Source organism: Etheostoma spectabile, chromosome 8 (assembly GCF_008692095.1).
Source record: "Etheostoma spectabile isolate EspeVRDwgs_2016 chromosome 8, UIUC_Espe_1.0, whole genome shotgun sequence".
Taxonomy (NCBI): domain Eukaryota; kingdom Metazoa; phylum Chordata; class Actinopteri; order Perciformes; family Percidae; genus Etheostoma; species Etheostoma spectabile.
In genome coordinates this window covers 20,871,580-20,887,302 of record NC_045740.1, presented here as the reverse complement: position 1 = coordinate 20,887,302, position 15,723 = coordinate 20,871,580, and the positions used below count along the sequence as shown (strand labels likewise).

Sequence of the window (15,723 nt, the reverse complement as noted above, 5' to 3'; positions counted from 1 at the left end):
GTGTTTTGTTAAGTTTCCTAAAGTTACTTTTAATTGGCATTTGTTGTTGGCATTTGTTTGAAGTGAACATCTTCAAGGCAAGGTTGTCATTAAGCACACATGAAAAGAAACAAGACAGGTGAGAAGGACACAATACTGATAAAGAAATCAAATCCACAGCCACATCACACAAGTCTCACCTCTCACTCCACAGGATAATAAAAAAGATTAACAGCCAGCAGTCCAGCATGGTTTCTGTTTGCAAGTTTTTTTTAAGCCATTTGGTTCTATGAGAGGAATGTGTATTCTTATTACCTGATGGTTGGCAACATTCTGACATAATGCATGTGAAGTGTCCATTGATCTGTTCTGAGTTTCCTACAAGAAAACAACTATTTGCACCAATATGGACACACAGCTGCAGCATCTAGGGTTTGTAGAAACAGTCTTGAGCTCTGTTGGCTAAAATATATTGTTGTTTACCCTTTTAGGTCTGCCTAAACAAGAATCTGGTGAGCCTCCCAAAAGATTGTGCTATCATTGATCTGTCTCTGTTTGTGCAAGCCAAGAATCCTTCTGACAGCTGAGTGCTGCACTCCTTCTTCCTGTATTTTTCTTTTCTTTTTTTATCTTCCTGTTTCTGTCAGTAATAGCTGTGTCTGGGCTTTCAAAGAGTGTGCAGGAGCATCATTCCATATATTATATGCATATTGCATATTATCATATTAAAAAATTACTGTCTTTCATCAAAGACTTTTGCTGGGAACTGTCACCATTTTCATAGTCAACGCTTTCAAAAGTTGTGCTGTTAGGAGGCCATTGTTTTTAAGCTCTATAGTGAGCAAGGACACATTTTAGGATTACAGTTTCGTTCTGTAAAAGAGTAAACATGCCTGAGTGTCTTCTGCTGTACTTATGTACGTAAATAAAAACACCGTTTACATTTTTAAACTTGGAAAATGATCAGTGTCGACATAGAATGATTGGAATGTGCATGAAATTTAGTTTTTTACTACACGGAATGTGCATGACAAATTGTACACATTGGCTTAATTTGTGCTCTATAGCTCCGTTTGTGCTCTATATCATCTTTTTTGTGCTACGATTTATTTAGATTTGTCAATAATTTATTATTGTTTACTTTTACAATAATCATTTTGGCGCATATGTACTTTTAATTTCATTGGTATCAAAGGTTTTTTTTGGAGGAAGGGAAAGTATAGTTTCACATTTTGGGCAGTGGTTTTTTTAGCTTTTAGGCTTCCTCAGATGATGTGGTATGTACCAGGTGCTGTGCCAGCCAGTTTATGGACATCAGTCTAAGAAAACAGAAACATGTGTTGTGAGCGATGTCATGGAGGCCGTTCAAGGGCCGCTGTGAGTTGATTGATTTTCTGCCTGTTTGGTCCCTATAATTGACTTGATCATGTTCTTAACCCCAGCTATCTCTCTCTCTTTCTCTCTCTTTCTCTCTCTCTCTCGCTCTTTCTCTCTCTCTCTCTTTCTTTCTCTCTTTCTCTCTCTATCACACACACAGACACACACACAAACAAGTTTTATATCTCACTCCACAGGTGACAAAAGGAAACAAAGTCCCTTTCCTTTACATTAGACAAAAAAAGGAAAACAAATGGGGGGATTCAAAATGGCGTCCATGGCATGATTTGTGCTTGATAATTCCACTGTGATTGTGCTTGTATGTTTTGAGGCTCAGTGTGGTTTTCCTGTTCATTACTGTTCTCCCTGCCTCTTACAATTTCATCAGTTTGCTGGACCTCAGGGCTAGGGTAATACTGGGCAAATGCGGTCAGATGCATTTGAACGTCTCTGACAGATTGAGAATCAAAAGTGATGTTCTCAGATGAGAGACTGAGCTGACAAGGAAATGCGGTGGCTTTGTGCAAACAATTCGATGGTACTGACAGCAATATAAAGCAGGGAAGTTGAGTACAAACATTACGTTGGTTGTCATAATTAATGCTTAAACTCCCACTCATCCTCTGTCATAAGAAAATGAATCGCCCGGATGAAACATGGAAGATGATCTCAGTACATCCCATGTTACACAGCCACTTCTCTCATCTTAATACATTCTCTCATGAATGTAGAACCCAGATATATTGCTAGGAATAGCTTATCTAACTTGTTTTCTCTTCCTTCCCTCCCCAAGCCTTGAAGTATGTTGTGCAAGTATCTGCTATATGGACATAATGTGCTCTAACAGGTAAAGTAAATCCACTGTTATCATTTCACGGTTATGTGAATTAGTATTATATATCAGTCAGATAGACAGTTACAAAAACCTTCAAAGGGACTAATAAAAAAGAAAAGAAAAAGAAAACTAAACTACAATTTAAAAAAAAAATTTTTTAGTAGTTCTGTTCGTGTGACTTTTTTTCATTCACTCTTTTTTTTTTTCATCACCAGATAGGAAAGCTTGTGGAGCCCAGGAGCAGGGGGATCTCTGTGCTGCCATTATTCATGTTTCCATGGTCCCTCTTCAACAAGCGTGCACTCCGCAGCAGAGCCGTTAGTGGCTGAGGTTACCTGTAAGCAGTTAGCAGGGCAATCTAAACAGTTGATCCAAGCCACAGACAGAAAAAAACACTGTTCATTCATTATCAAACTTTGGATCAAAAGTAACACCGCATTGTTGATTCGGTGCTCCCACTTACATTTTAGTCAAGCAATCTGGTAATTGGCCTATCAGGCTTACGTAGCTTATAAAACATGGTTGACTATTATTTATTGCTCGTTATGCCATCAACAAAGCAACTTTACCAATCAATTCTGCTATGTTGCTGAGGGTAAACCTTTTTGGTAACATACGTGACTGTAAACATTTTATAACTGTAAAGCCAGGATAGCATTTATGACATTGTGTTAGAAAAATTATGATACATACTTTTGTCTCTGATTATTATTAAAACTGTTATATACATAATAATGCCATGTTATACTGATCACTCTAAACAAGGTAACCATGGAGCCATCGTCTGTCCTAGTGAAAGGCACGGGATGTTTCTGGGGGCTGAGCAGGCGGAGGAGATTCCCAGACCCAATGAGATAAACTGACAACATCGACGTTGTTATGGCTTTGTAGTAACATCCACTTTGAATAAATAAGCGGCTATAGAAAGCTTCCAGTTTGGCATTTTCTGTTCTATCCTGTACTGTGGAAAATGTCTCCTTGTGTTCACAAGTTAAAATGAACTTTGATACAACTTTGGTGGTCTCTGTCTATTCTTGATAATGAAATCATTCACACATTGACATTTTTTTTCTGTAATTGTGGGTACTTTGGCAATTAAAACACTGCCGCTTATAGTTATTTTGCTAAATACAAAAACTAAGGGGGAATACTGGAGCTTCTGTACAACCACTGAGGTAGTCCTAAGGGTGCAATTTCCTTTACCGACCTGGGAACAGACCACATTATTTATGGTATCCAAAAACTCAACAGGCAGTAAAAAAATACAATAAATACTTGCAAAATAGACAGATTACATCGAAAACAAGGTACACACACTACTGAATGAATGCATTGTTAGGTTTGGAGTTATTTTGCAAGCTCTAACAGTGGTTTGCGTTTTTGAGAAAAAGGTTAGAAATGGGAGTCATACTATTTACAGGCAAAAAAGAGCAGACAACAGAAAATCATGGTGAATACTGGGAATCGCAAGCTTTTGTGTCACATTTACATATACATGTCAGTTAATAAATAGAGATTTAGAAAGGAGGATATAACTTTTGACTATGGACAGACTATGGACTTGTGTGACAGGTTGCCAACGTTGCTAGGCAACACCTTTCATCCTTTAATAAATGAGTAGGCTCATCAGTAGACCTTTTCTGCCAGGGTGTGTGTGTGTGTATCAGGGAACAAGCACTCTGAACTCCTATATATTATTCTAAAAGCCTGGACTACAAAAACGTAATTCAAAGCACATTATATTTTACATTACGGGAGCTACTTCACAGCTTTCAATTTCACAACACAGTTCTCACAATGGGCAAAAATAGCTGGTGTCAAAATGAAAAAACAAAAGCCAAACTGGTGACTCACTGACCGGGGGTGGAGGTGTCATGTAGGGTGTATAAAAATGCAAATTAAATTTTAACACTTTCGCCTCTTTTAAATCTAAATGAAAGGGTTTAAAACCTTTGGAAATAAACCCAAAAAAATTAAAAACCCCTACATTTTTTTTAAAAAAACAGAAGTTACCACCCCGGACTTAAAATTACAAAGGAAAAAGGGAAAAATTTTAGAGAAAAAAGGGGAAAAAATTAAAATTTTCGGGGTTTGTTTTTTGGAAAAAGGAACAGTGGCTTTTTAAGAGAGGGGGGTGCTAAATAATTTCCCAGGGGCTGATGGGGTTTCGGCTCCCTTTTGAAAAGGAGGCAATCCCTGAAGTTAAAGTCATCATCCAGCAACATAGGCAGGATTCCTCATTTCTAAAAAGACCTTTTTGCAAGGCTTTTTGTTCAACAAAAGTGCATTTCCAGAAAAAAAAATAAATGTACATACACATGACGTTGTTTTCCTTTTTACTTAAACAAAAGTGCAGGTGAGCATGCAACAAAAGGGGTTTATAGAATCTCTAGTCCGAAAAACATTAATTGTACCTTTCATTCTCTAATACGACAAATTGTTTTCAGTGGCGGGGTTTTGCGGTAGAGGTTGGGGCTAGCGGGACGGTTTGAGGTTTTTGGCGCACTGGTTGGAAAATTTTTTTTGTGGGGGGTTTTTATGTCCCCTCGTAATAAACTGGGGCTTCCCTCTCATTTCAAAGTCGTTGGGTTTTGGGTGCATGTGCGTCCAAAATCGTCAAGCTCCGGCCCTTTGGGGAGGTGGGACAAGGGTGCCCGCAAACCGGGGAGCACCCCCCCGTTCCCCGTGTTGAATCGATCCCCGGGAGAGAGGAAAAAAAAAGGGTAAAAAAGAGGGGTTTCTACACTCCAAATCGTCCAATGAGGAAATCATACAAGCTACATGAAAAACAAAAAAACTAATGTAGAAGCAAAACTATGTTTTTGTCTTGACAAACTCACAGCAGCCAGTCAACAGCAACCAGCAGACTGATGTCTTGGGTTGGCAGACCTACAGCGGTCAGGATCAAGAGCATAGTCACCAGGCCGGCACTAGGAATACTGGCCGCTCCAACACTGGCCAGGGTGGCTGTCAGGCTGGATGAAGACAGAGCAAAGCAGCACTCAATCACATGCTCCACACCTACTACACCTAACCACATCCTTCACAACCAACCCAGCTCAGACACCAATGAACGTGAAATCGCTACACCGTATGGCTACAGATGGAGACATTTATTCTCTATGACACTTGTATGGAGAGCAGCAGCTGAAAAGACCCAGAGTGGGTCCTCCATCGCACATGAAGAGAGGTTTAAATGTGAGACAGGATGTTTAATGTGAGGGTTTCCTGATTCGATGTGCCCTGGAAATGTCAAGCTTAACTTCGTCCATCATTGACTTACTCTATTAACAGAAGAGCATTTGGGGAAAGATAGTTACAGATAATTGGTTGGTGTTAGTTGTCCTGCTCAGCATGAGGCACGACACTGGCACATGTTGTAGTTTCCTCCCGGTGGTTTATTTTGTCCACTAAAAATGTCTTCTCTGAAGTTTCTTCTTTGAGCCACAGATGCCTTTTGTGTCATTGTTACAAGCTAACTGTGTATCATCAGGGCTCCATTCAAACCTTCTTTTAATAGTGGGAATTACAAATATCACTGTTATGTTACTGGTAAGAATAGCATTTCTTGAACCACAGTCTGACTTCTGTGTGCAGTCAAGTCCACTTAAGAAGTCTGTTTACATATAGGGATTGTTGAAATATAATGTAAGGTTACAGCATTTCACAACATGATATTAAAATTTCGTACATAGGCTTTTAGCAGTGCAAATGACAACTTATGGAAATATATGTTTAAAGTACATGGATAAACTATAATGAGTGTTTCCTGACCTGACAGTGACAATCTGACCAGGGTCAAGTATGATGCCGTTCATTTGGGCAATGAAGATAGCTGCAACCGCCTCATACAGAGCAGTTCCATCCATGTTGATGGTGGCACCGACTGGGAGCACAAAACGAGTGACTCTCTTGTCAATACCTAAGTTCTCCTCCAGACAACGGAAGGTGACAGGAAGTGTCCCAGCACTGGAGGGAAAAGCAGAAGAAGGTAGGTTATACTTAGTATCACCGTATAAATTCCAAGAAACAACTACCCACTTAAGTTTATGCTTACCTGGAGGCTGTCCCCAGGGCAGTGATCCAGGCCTGGAAGATGCCCAGGAAGAAGGTGAAGGGGTTTTTTCTGACAATAGCAAAGTAGATGGCGGGCAGGAAGATTGCTCCGTGGATGATGAGGCCAATAATCACAGTCACCATGTACATGCCCAGCTGCCTGGCCACCACCTCCAGGTCCTTGATGGAGATGATCTTACCACAGATGAGACAGGCAATACCAAAGGGAGAGTACCTGACGAGATCAAAAAATCTTTAGTTAATAGCTACTATAAATACAGCCTTTGCCAAGACACAAACACTGTTTCACATGATCACTTGATCTTCTCATATGCTGTAATGACTGAAGAAATAACTTGGCATTGGCAACAGTTATTTCTGACCCAAAATAAATGAGTTTCAAAATGATTCAATGAGATTCTTTAGTGATACTAACCACATGATACAGATGACAAGTTTCATCACAATCTCATTGAGGATACTGAAGAATTCAAGCATGAGTCTGGCCTTCTCTCCCATCTTGCCCATGCAGATGCCAAATGCAATAAAGAAACCAATCAGACCTGTGACAGAAAATCATAAATGTATCAAACTTTGAAATACCAGTGTGGACAGGTGAAATGACTACCACATGAGAGGATCAATTTTTGGTGATTTTTTTGGGACATTTACAGCCAACAAACGCTCAGTTTGTTCAGATGGTTGCTACTGTGAAACTCTGTAAATGTTATAATGTAAATATTGTTTTTATTTTTTAGCCATGCTAACAGCAATGCTGGTTGGTTTGTCATCCAAATTTGGGCCAGGCTGAAATATCTGAACTATTGGATGAATTGCCATATCCATTAGGTGCTAATAAGATAATGTTAGCAAGCTAACATGCTAAGCTAAGATGGTGAACATGCAATACATTATCTCTTCTAAACATCAGCATGTTACCACTGTCATTGTGACCATGTAAGCATGCTTATATTTGTATTTAGCTTAAAGCACCGCTGTGCCTAATTACATCGTCACAGAGTCGTCAGCCACTTAGTCTTAGTTCGAAGTTAATTGTACATGGGTTATGGATGGTTACATACCCAGAACATTCATGCCACTTTTGAACTGCAGGGACTTTTTGACAATGAACTGAGGATCCTTGGTAATGTTAGCCACCAGGCCATCCATGGTGGTGGCATTGACATCCTCCTCAATGGCCACCTCTACCTTCTTTGTGACGGTCTGGATCTGAGTTAAAGGAAGAAAGGATTATGAGTTTGATGACCCATAGACTACTGTTTGAAAATCATATTTGCAAATTTGTTTCTTCACAATCCATTGTGCATTTAGATTTCTCTGTTAATAAAACCTAGACTATATAAAGTTTAGGGTTCTTTTTCTGTACAAACCTACATAATTCCAGACATACAAGCTTGTGAGTTTCTCCAACTAGATATTGGACTACACATGATATTCCATATTAAGTTATGCTAGTCATCCAAGACTAACAGTGACTTTCAGATAGCACTTTTTAAGCATCTACCACCTGCACTGACAGTCAAACTGCAGCATCAAATCATGTGTATTAACTTATTTTATCTTATATTATCTTCATCCTCCATTACCTGTTGGAAACAGGCCTGCACCAGGTTCTCTGGGAATAAGTTTCTGATCAGATCAAAGAAGGCATCTAAGCTGGACACATCATCATTTTTCTCGCCCGGGCCCAGATGCTCCTTCAGTTTGGGGTTGCCAGGGTGGATGACTAACACCAGGATGACTCCCAAGACAGCAGCAATAATAGTGGTGGACATGTAGTAGACCATAGCTCTGGTTCCAAGGCGACCGCTGGATTTGGCATCCAAACCGGCCAGACCTGCAGACAAAACAAGCAAGATTGTGTTTACCTGGTCATTACTTGAAGTTATTGAATGAAAATGTTGACCTAATACTGCGGGCCATGAAGTCAATTATGGTTTTCAGAATCAGAATTACAGCAGTAACTGTATTTTTTGTATTACAGCAGTGAAAGATTGTAAATTAAAAATATATTTATTTTCCCTTGTAGTCAAATTCAACTGCACATGTGCTGCAATGCAAACACAGCAGTAAATGTTTTGAAACATCTAATATTCTTCTAATAATCTATGTATTTGCAATTAGGAATTAGTCACACTGCACCTGTGATTAAACTGGAGATGATGAGAGGCAGGATCAACATCTTCAGCATTCTCATCAGGATGTCTCCGGGAAAAGCAATCACCATGACAATATCCGGGTGGATCGGGGAGGCGACACGAAGCAACATCCCTGATACGGCTCCCAAGATCACACCTGAAGTGCAGGGAGGAGAATGGGTGAGTGAAACTGCAAGCATGTGTGACGGCAAAATAGACGAAAATCAGAAAGGAAGTCAGATATTCAGAAGTCAGAGAGTAGAAAATTAAACATTAAAATGATATAAAAAAAAGTTAGATTAATTTCTTATGGGTACATTGTGTGTCAAATAGGAAGATCGCAGATATAATCTATGAAATAACAAATGATTGTCTCCTTAAAGAAGCCTTAATAACTGATCCATCTCATATCAACTCAGTTGTTTGGAGATGTACAACAGGCTGTCTGTTACATGCTTAAAGAGGACAGTGGGTTGAGAGGATAAAACGGACGCCTGCTGAGAGAGAGTAAAGCTCATTGAGGATTAAGATGAGATCTTTGAAGCAGTAGGGAGGAGGCAGCATGTCAGCTTCCCTGAATGTTTTTGAGATTTGGTTTTCTTACTTTGTTGCAGGGCAAGTAAAAAAAACACAAGGATTCAATAAAAGGGAGATTTTCACTGGGATATTTCTGCCATCCAGTGGTTTTTTTGCTAACTTGCCTATCCTTAGGCCTCCACTCCACTCTCTAGAAGCCTGAAATCTGTCATTTGAAAGATCAGCCCCTCCCTGACAAAGCCACTGTTGATCCTTGACATACGCCACTTCCAACTAACAGTTCTTTTCCTGCCAAGCTGCCACACAATGTTTCTGCTGCTGAAAGTAAAGATGACCTCAGTGTGCTAACCCCCCACCCCCCCAACCCCTGCAGCCCAGCCTACAGTACCAGGCCTGGTTGTTGGCCTCCGTGTCTGTCCATCTCAACCCACACAAAACTCCGCCATGCCACCCCGGGGCTGCACTTCCTCTGCTACCACACCACTGCCAAAGATCACACAGGCTGAGACGTTGTTAAATAACACACACTGAAATCAAAAGCCTTCCTTTTTTTAATTTTTTTTTTTATTTTGAGCTTTCCTCTGTTCTTTAATCCGTCCTCCGGTCTTGCAGCATTCTGTGGATTCAACACAGCCAATGGTTTTGGATGGCACTTGATTTCCTGTGCCTTCCCTTTGGCCCATTTGCAAGATCCCATCCAAGCTCTTATCTGCCAAGTGACAGTTGATCAATGATCATGCTGGCTCATTTGCTTTGCGAGAGCTCCTGCCAAGTGGGGGGAGATGTCCACATTACACATACTCACACAAAGACACATCCATGCAAGCAGGACACAGGCAGACACATGGCTAAATTAAATGTACACACATATATGCATTCATACAGTTTTACCAGGTTCACAGCCTATGCTTATGGCAAATAAGATTGGAAGGGACCACATAGCTGTCAGGCACAAGAACATATAAATGATACTGACTGCAAATTAAATACAAATCTGATTCAAGGCCTATAACCAGAATGTGCATGACTTTTGTGCCCTTTCTTTTCATTAACCCCCTGCCCAGGCACAGTAAGCCTCCGCTATAATCTAAATATTTTTTATACACCACCAGAGGCTGTTTTGATGCCCAGTCCTGCACAGAACGTTTGACAGCAACAGGTAGCACGGAGCAGGGGAAGGTCAGGACACATAGTCATCTTACTGCCTGGTGCACTGAGCTAGTACAGATGGCTTCTTCTCTTCATATCACGAGGAAGCTGCATAATCAAGCTCTGGGTTGACAGAACACTGAGCTCAGTGGTGTTTGCTACCCATCTCCAGCGGGCCCTGTTTTATTGTCAGATCCCTAAGGAAGAAAGAAGGAAAAATACTTTGGCAACGAGGTGACTTACCGAGGACGGTGAGTGTGAGCAGAAGGTTCTTGAACATCTTGGAGCAGATGTTGGCACATTTGGACTGAGGCCTGGCCTCGATGGGCTCCAGGTGACTCTCGTGCATCCTCACCTCAACTTGTTTAGGCATACTGTTGGCACTGTGACAGAGAGAAAGAACAAGTGCATCTGTTATTTACAAAATCCATCAAGCTGAACCCGTTTAAAAACACACTATCGGCTCTACAGCATAAGTCACTATACAGTGGGTCATATGGTTATGTTCTGTCAGGCGGGGTCACTGTGAGAAAGAACAAGGCATTGTGTTGACTGGATGTGCATGATGTCTCTCAAAATATATCTCTATTTAAAAAAAAAAAAGTACATTATGAAAAATGTTAAGCATTCAAGCTGTCACTCCAAAACTGGTTGCTATAGCAGCCAACAGATGGAAGCTGACTACAAGCTGTTGTTAGTCAAGTTGCAAGGGGGCGATACTTCAGGCGCATAGCAACTCAAGTCAATTTATTAAAAAGATTTATGTTAAGAAGTTCTGTATTTTGATAAAATAATAACTCTTTTTGAAGGATTTATAGGCATGTGTACATTACGCAACTTGACTGATCGTAATAGCTTCCAGGGTAGTTTTTATGCATGGAGTTTTTATGGCATGAAATTCTGAAAAGTAATGTTATACTAGATTCTGAAAACAAGTTTCAAACCTGTTAATATTATAAAAACTATAGAAAATAACAATTTAAACAAATGTATGTATGTCTTTTAATTAAAAATTGTATAGGGTGGTTCACAGTGTAGACAGCCAGAGACTAAAATCCCCTATAGAGTGTATTTAGACATCCACTTAAGACAGTGATAAAAAGGGAAACAGATGCTCATTTGACAGTGAAAAAGTGTGATGAATAACAAAGAAAAGGAGCAATCTGAGCAATAAATGCATGTTAAGACGTATACCCCCTCAATAGATTCTCTTTCTCTCAGTAATGATAGTGTAACAATAAATTTAGAAACACAAAAAAACTCAAATACAATGGTAGGACTAGGGGCCTCGATCACGCACCCTATTTGAATTAAAAGGTGATTTCCCATCACAGGGAGCACGGAACAGTTTCCTGCACTCCCAGCGAAGTGTGAACGTAGAAGAGAGCCAGCTGTGCCTGTCACATCCCAGTTAGACAAGTGTTCAATAACTCTGCCAGAGCTTAATATTCATCTTCTCCTCAACAAGTCACAGGTATAATCTATCAAACTGTGTTGCATGGTTTGACGTATTTTGTCTAAGAGAAAATAAAAATGTCTCTGTGTTCCTATTCATTTCCAATAAGCCAATGGAAATGCCTGCTGGGATGGCAATACAAAGAAAAGCAAAAGAATATGTGACTTTGACCATTCACCCAACCCCTGCGGTTCATGGCCTAAAACTCAGAAATGGAAGCCTCAATGGTGAGGTGAATGATTTTGTCCTCACACCCTCCTCTGACAGTCCACTATAAACTCAGAACCCTTGATAGAAATGAATCATGTTGGCTGTCAAGTTTTTCTTTTTAAGCTTGATCAAAGGCAAGACGGGGAGCTCAAACCAATGGGCAGCTTTTAGAAAACTTCCTTGCAAACAAAGGATCTTTATGGTGTTATTGTTGTTGTGAAGTTAGTTGCTAATAATTTCACATGGACACACACACACAACCTCAGGGGCACAGTACAAAATTCCGGGCCCTGTAGAAACGCATTTTCAATGGACCCCTCCTTGCATCCACAGCTATTCATTCTAGCATCTTTTCGGGCCCTCTATACATGAAGGCCCTAGGTACTCAGTCCCCCCCCCACCCTGACACTCTGACACATTTACACACACACACACATACACACACGCTCACACACATCCCTCCCCCAGCTTTGTGTATTGCTGCTTTTTAAGCGGAGCTATAGGGAGACCACCTGGTCAGCTTCCAGGCACACAGATGGACCGGTCCTGTCTCTTCTTATTAATTTCAAAGGGAAGCTTGAAATACAGCAAATACATGCGAAGAGCGGGCAAACAGTAGCCATCATTATTTTGTTCTTCAGATTATAGCTGAATGAATTAGTAAAACCCCAGGAATAAAACCCTGAAAAATGGGCATTACCATGCAATCCCATTCCACAAGAGTTATGAGTGCTGCTAATTGAATTGTCCCCCCTTTTCTCTCTCTTTCATTATTTTTAGCAATAGGCGAGAGAGGAAGCAGCCGTTGGACGTCACTGAGTTCGGATATTATTCTGTCATGATTCTCTAATTAGCACTTCTCTCACCACGTCAGAGACAGATGGGAGAGTGGGCTTGTGCAACCCGGTGATAGATGAAAATGGAAAATGTACAGCAAAGAGTAATCAGCTACAGCGGAGAACTGTCATTTCACATCAGTAGGTGTTTTGGTAATGCTACAGATATATTTTACTGAGGGGAAAATTCTCCTTGCTCTACATGATGTTAGCTTTGATATATATGCTATGAGTTTAGAATTAATTGTCTCTGCCATAAAGAAGAAATATGAGATGTATTTGAATTAAATGAGTCTGAGATGCTTCTTTTAGAAACTGGGACTTCATAATTTAAAAGTCATGACTCTCTCTCTCTCTCTCTCTTTCTCTCTCTTTCTCTCTCTCTCTCTGGAGGCAAGGGAGATTTTTGTTTTAGTTGATAAAAAAATGTGGTGTGTATAACTGCTGCATTTAATGAGGCTGGGAGGTGTCTGGATTTTTGTCCAACTGAGTGTGTCCAAATGTTATTTTCAATTTTTGTCTATCAGGAAATGATGGTTACACACGCACGCACGCACAACCACCCACACACACGCACGCACACGCACACACACACACACACACACACACACACACAGTTTTTTCTCCTCAGTCTCTAATGGAATCCTCTTACAAACCAGTTAATCTTAGCCAAGGGCTTGCACAGATTAATTGCATTACAAGACCATAAAGCCATGAAGAAAAATGAAAGTTTTCATTAAACAACACCTGTGACACCCCAGCTGAAATACAATCTAAACTGAAAGATGTTAAAATGTTTTAAATTGTATTCTCTTTTAGCTTTTGCTGACATACTACACTATATAGTTATGAAGCCTGCTTTCTAAAATTACAACAGTATTTCATGTTTACTGTTAACCCGTATATAAAAATAACAATGCTTGAATTGATTCAATAAGAAGAGTTTAGAAGTAGATTATGCCTTAAACTGTAAACGGGATGCGAGTACTTACTTCATTTCTGTTGGAGTTGAGGTAAGTGCTATATACATTGACCAGGATCAAATCTCCAGCCTTTAGTAATTAAGAGCGAATCAGCACAAGAAATCGTTAGTAGGATCACGGCTGCTCCATCCAAAACTGTTGCCAGATGTCAGCAGGTAAGGTCCCAGGTACAGCCGGCGGCTGAAAACACCAGAGCTCTGCTGACAGCTAGCAGCTCTCAGCTGTCCACCAGCTCTTCCCAAGCATCCAGAGAGGAGCGAGTCAACACAGCCCAGAAGACAGACCCAGTCACAGCTTCCTGAATTGCCCCATCCTGAAGTCTGCAAACCCCCTCTCAGCCCCCACCCCCTGACTCCACCACCACCCACAACCAGCTACACACCAAGGCGCACACACAAAGCACACACACATCCATCATACCTAGAAATACATTTTTTTTAAACTGAAAAGAAGAAGTAGAGGGTGGAGTCAATATGTGAGCTTAAGAGTCAAATCCCTCAGGGACCCTCCATTCCCTGGACACTGTAATCCCGCCAGAGAGCACTCCCCCAGACTTATCCAGCGACGTGGGATAGCGAGGGGAAGGCCAGGCGGCTGAAGATGAGCAGGACAATGCCTGCTAATGGCACAGTGGCACTTTGTAAGTATCTCTTTTGCTTAGAGAGGAATAAAGGACAAAGGAATGATGGATGGAAGATTTGATGTCGTAATGTTGCCGAATGGAAGATTTGAGGTAATTCTGATTGCCAGCAGATGAGAGGCTATTGTTTACGCTATGACATAGTGTGTCACTCTAGAGCTGTTTAGGTCACACACAACAAGTCCCAAATGATGATGATTGCCATATCCATATACTCTCCTTATTAACCTTGATAAATGTTCATTTAGAAAATGGGAGATAGCTACAAACTACCCATCTTTAAAGATTCTGATCCACACATTCACAGTCACACACACTCTAAAATATAGATTTATGTGTCCCCACTATTTAACAACACTCAAAGTGTTGAACTCCAAAGCACAAATGACCAACGTGATTCATGTGTCATGCTGATTTCCCTCCAGTCTCCCAGCAGCATGGGACTTCAAATCGTATTGAGCAATATCGCATTATTCTAATTAGGGAAATGTGTTGGAAAGCTATTTCCTCTTCAAACAAATGACCAACTGCACAACAAAAGCCAGAGGAATCCCATCCCTGTCGGCAAAGGTTGTGTCATGAGAAATCACTCATCCTAAATCCCTTCACATGTCATACTGATTGAAAGGGCCCTCTCAGCGAAGAGCGAGTATTTTCGTGATGAGAGCGGACAGAGAAGAAGGGGTTACAAGAAAGGGACACTAGGGGAGAAGGGGGTACTGGGGTCACACTGGCACCTCTCAGCCAAAAGAGGGGCCTGTGAGGGGAAGGCTGAGGCAGCCATCCCTGCTTTTGGCTGGTGCCATGTGAAGCGCTCTGCTTCCTCTCTCTTCCTTCTGTGGGGCTTTGTTTCACACGCAAACAGCAGCAGTGGCCCGACTCACCCAGCCAAGCACTGCATCCAAACTGGCAGGGGCGAGAAAAGAAGGGAGGGGGTTCAAATAGGAGGGGGTATAAGGGTACAGAGGGGGGGGCAGCGGGCATGTCCAGAATGCCAGTTCTTTCAGGCCACTGATGTCATGCCTGTGCCCACCGTGGGAGAGCAGCGGAGGGACCAAGGCACCCCTTTCTCTTTCCCCCTCCGCAGTCTCTTTTTTACAGGATGAATACCCATTGTGTCCCATAATCGACGGCGATTATCCCAATTTTATGCTGCCTTCCCAGTGCTAGGAGGTTCCCTGAGTGCTGGCATTGAGGACCACTGCGATGCAGCAAGGACCACGAGGGGTTGTCCTAGCAACACTCTGCAGCTTAACGGGAAGGGGATAAAGGGGAAAGAGGAAGCTCATAGCCACACACACACACACACACACACACACAAACACACCCAGCATTCAAACACATAGCCTGCGCACACACCATATAAAGATGGGATACAGGTTGCTTGAAAGATTAGCAGATGACATAATAATTAACAAGTCTGCTTTAGTGACCAGTGGCATGGTCATACTCGTCTGAATTTCAACTTGTTGGGATTCATGCAACAGCACAGAGGAAGATGTAAAT

At 41.3% G+C, this 15,723-nt stretch overlaps 1 protein-coding gene across 2 annotated transcripts in view; it reads right to left on the bottom strand.

Annotated features, from left to right (window-relative positions):
- Positions 1-596: 596 nt before the first annotated feature.
- LOC116694764 (excitatory amino acid transporter 2) overlaps positions 597-15,723 on the bottom strand; it is a 31,700-nt gene continuing 16,573 nt past the window's right edge. Inside the window, exons 1-11 of one of the 2 annotated variants that reach the window (XM_032524639.1) lie at positions 13,587-13,878; positions 10,336-10,475; positions 8,411-8,563; positions 7,855-8,105; positions 7,330-7,477; positions 6,684-6,810; positions 6,249-6,482; positions 5,966-6,160; positions 5,032-5,166; positions 4,698-4,891; positions 597-2,526 (exon numbers count right to left, since the gene is read on the bottom strand). In XM_032524639.1, the coding sequence (XP_032380530.1) occupies positions 4,762-4,891; positions 5,032-5,166; positions 5,966-6,160; positions 6,249-6,482; positions 6,684-6,810; positions 7,330-7,477; positions 7,855-8,105; positions 8,411-8,563; positions 10,336-10,475; positions 13,587-13,624 (1,551 nt within the window). In that variant the 5' untranslated portion in view covers positions 13,625-13,878 and the 3' untranslated portion in view covers positions 597-2,526; positions 4,698-4,761. Of the gene's footprint in view, positions 2,527-4,697; positions 4,892-5,031; positions 5,167-5,965; positions 6,161-6,248; positions 6,483-6,683; positions 6,811-7,329; positions 7,478-7,854; positions 8,106-8,410; positions 8,564-10,335; positions 10,476-13,586; positions 13,879-15,723 lie in introns of those variants that run through there. The other variant, XM_032524640.1, reaches the window with a different exon arrangement.